This window comes from Musca vetustissima, unplaced genomic scaffold, assembly GCF_032173495.1.
Source record: "Musca vetustissima isolate MV318-11 ecotype Yass unplaced genomic scaffold, APGP_CSIRO_Mvet_v1 utg57482, whole genome shotgun sequence".
In the NCBI taxonomy this organism is placed as follows: Eukaryota; Metazoa; Arthropoda; class Insecta; order Diptera; family Muscidae; genus Musca; species Musca vetustissima.
The window spans coordinates 98,595-100,485 of NW_026887143.1; the positions used below are offsets into that span (position 1 = coordinate 98,595).

Sequence of the window (1,891 nt, forward strand, 5' to 3'; positions counted from 1 at the left end):
GCGTGGATTTTTTAAAGAATATTTTTCTAGAGGCCTATATAAGGCGTGGATTTTTTAAAGAATATTTTTTGGCCTATATAAGGCGTGGATTTTTTAAAGAATATTTTTCTAGAGGCCTATATAAGGCGTGGATTTTTTAAAGAATATTTTTCTAGAGGCCTATATAAGGCGTGGATTTTTTAAAGAATATTTTTCTAGAGGCCTATATAAGGCGTGGATTTTTTAAAGAATATTTTTATTGTGTCTAGTTTTTTTAGTAATTATTTGATATACTTTTTTGGCAACTTTAGTATCTAAAATTCGGAATTTTCAATTTATTTATTCATTTTTATTTTTCATTGTCAGGATGTAGGGTCTCTCCGCCGTGGGGCATTCAAAGTTCTCAAATGGCTGCCGGAGATCCAAATCCTCTTGTCCACTGCCCTGGACCATATTGTTCCACAACAAATTTGCCACTGCCGCATGACCAAATTGGCTGAAGTGTATACCATCCTTACCGAAGTATCGAAGATCTATGAACCCATTTGACAAATGGGGAATTGTCAAATTCGCCATAAATTGTTGATATATCACAGTGAAGTCGGAGGTGTGAAATTCCGCCAAGCCGGCTATATGTTCATCAACCGCCTGCCATCGCGATATTAATTCCGATGCCTTTTGCAAATATTCCGGGGTATAGAAACGATTTACCAAACAGGAACAAGCCAAACCCAAGGGGATTTTATAGATTCCGGGTAGAGTTTTTAGCTGTTGCTGGAGATATACCAAATTGGGGGCTGGTATTAAATTCACCATCAGCCGGGGTACATTGTTGCGCAGCAGGGTCAAAGCCTTGCGTAAATCTTCTTCATGTTGTTTCAGAAATTTGAACATATTATCCTGATGACACATGTCCATGCAAAAATCATTGCTACCAATCAGAATTGTCAAGAGCTTCCAATGACGCGGCATATCCACACGAGGATCCTGTTGCATTCGTTGTATCAAAATTTGTACCTGTTGCACTAAATCCCGCGAAAGAGCATTCGGTTCGGCAACATTCAAATGGGCTGCTAAGTCTCGTGACAAAACATTTTCCGTTGCAAATCCATACAGGTTGGGATTGAAAACTTTCAGAATATTTGGCAATGTCAAGAGGGTGGTCCAATCTTGCATACCGCCACCGGAAAATGACATACCACGAAATTCGGTATAGGCTCCCAAAGCTGTGGCGGACATTGCACCATTTCCCGACGATAATGAGTCGCCAATGGCTGCTACAACATCAATATCACCGGGACGCAGTTGATGGATATTGACGGGTTGTACTGGCGAGCGGGTATCATTTAAAGGGCAAGGGAATTCATCTCGGCGTTTTTCATCCTGCACCTTACCCTCCTTCCAATTCACGTGATGTAACAGAGGTTGGAATTTATTGGTAACTTTAAGTAGGAATTTACGCCACAGCAGGGTGGGGTCTGGTTTTCCATTCCAATCGGCAAGATGGTAGCTGCCTCCCGCTGGTCCCTTCCATTGAAAATCGGATTTTTTCAAAATGGATTTATCCAAAAAGGAAGAGATTCTTCGCTGATCAAAGGCTTCATTGGTTGCAAAGTGGAACAGCAGGAGGGTGAAGGGCACCAGGAGGTATCTTAAATTCATGTTCAGGGGCTGGAAAGAAAAATGGAGAATAACTATTTAAAAAAAATATTTTTTTTTTAAATCCACGCCTTATATAGACTCCGAAAAAAATATTTTTTTTTTAAATCCACGCCTTATATAGACTCCGAAAACAAATATTTTTTTTTTAAATCCACGCCTTATATAGACTCCGAAAACAAATATTTTTTTTTTAAATCCACGCCTTATATAGACTCCGAAAAAAATATTTTTTAAAAATCCACGCCTTATA

General features: G+C 39.1%; 1 protein-coding gene across 1 annotated transcript; it reads right to left on the reverse strand.

Moving 5' to 3' along the window:
* Window positions 1-318: 318 nt before the first annotated feature.
* On the reverse strand, window positions 319-1,641 carry LOC133334742 (phospholipase B1, membrane-associated-like). The gene has a single exon (XM_061543069.1). The coding sequence runs from the start codon at window positions 1,639-1,641 to the stop codon at window positions 319-321; it is 1,323 nt and encodes a 440-aa protein (XP_061399053.1).
* Between the last annotated feature and the right edge of the window lie 250 nt (window positions 1,642-1,891).

Excerpts from the sequence above, each read along its gene's own strand:
- LOC133334742 (XM_061543069.1), bottom strand. The coding sequence starts at position 1,641 with ATGAATTTAAGATACCTCCTGGTGCCCTTCACCCTCCTGCTGTTCCAC.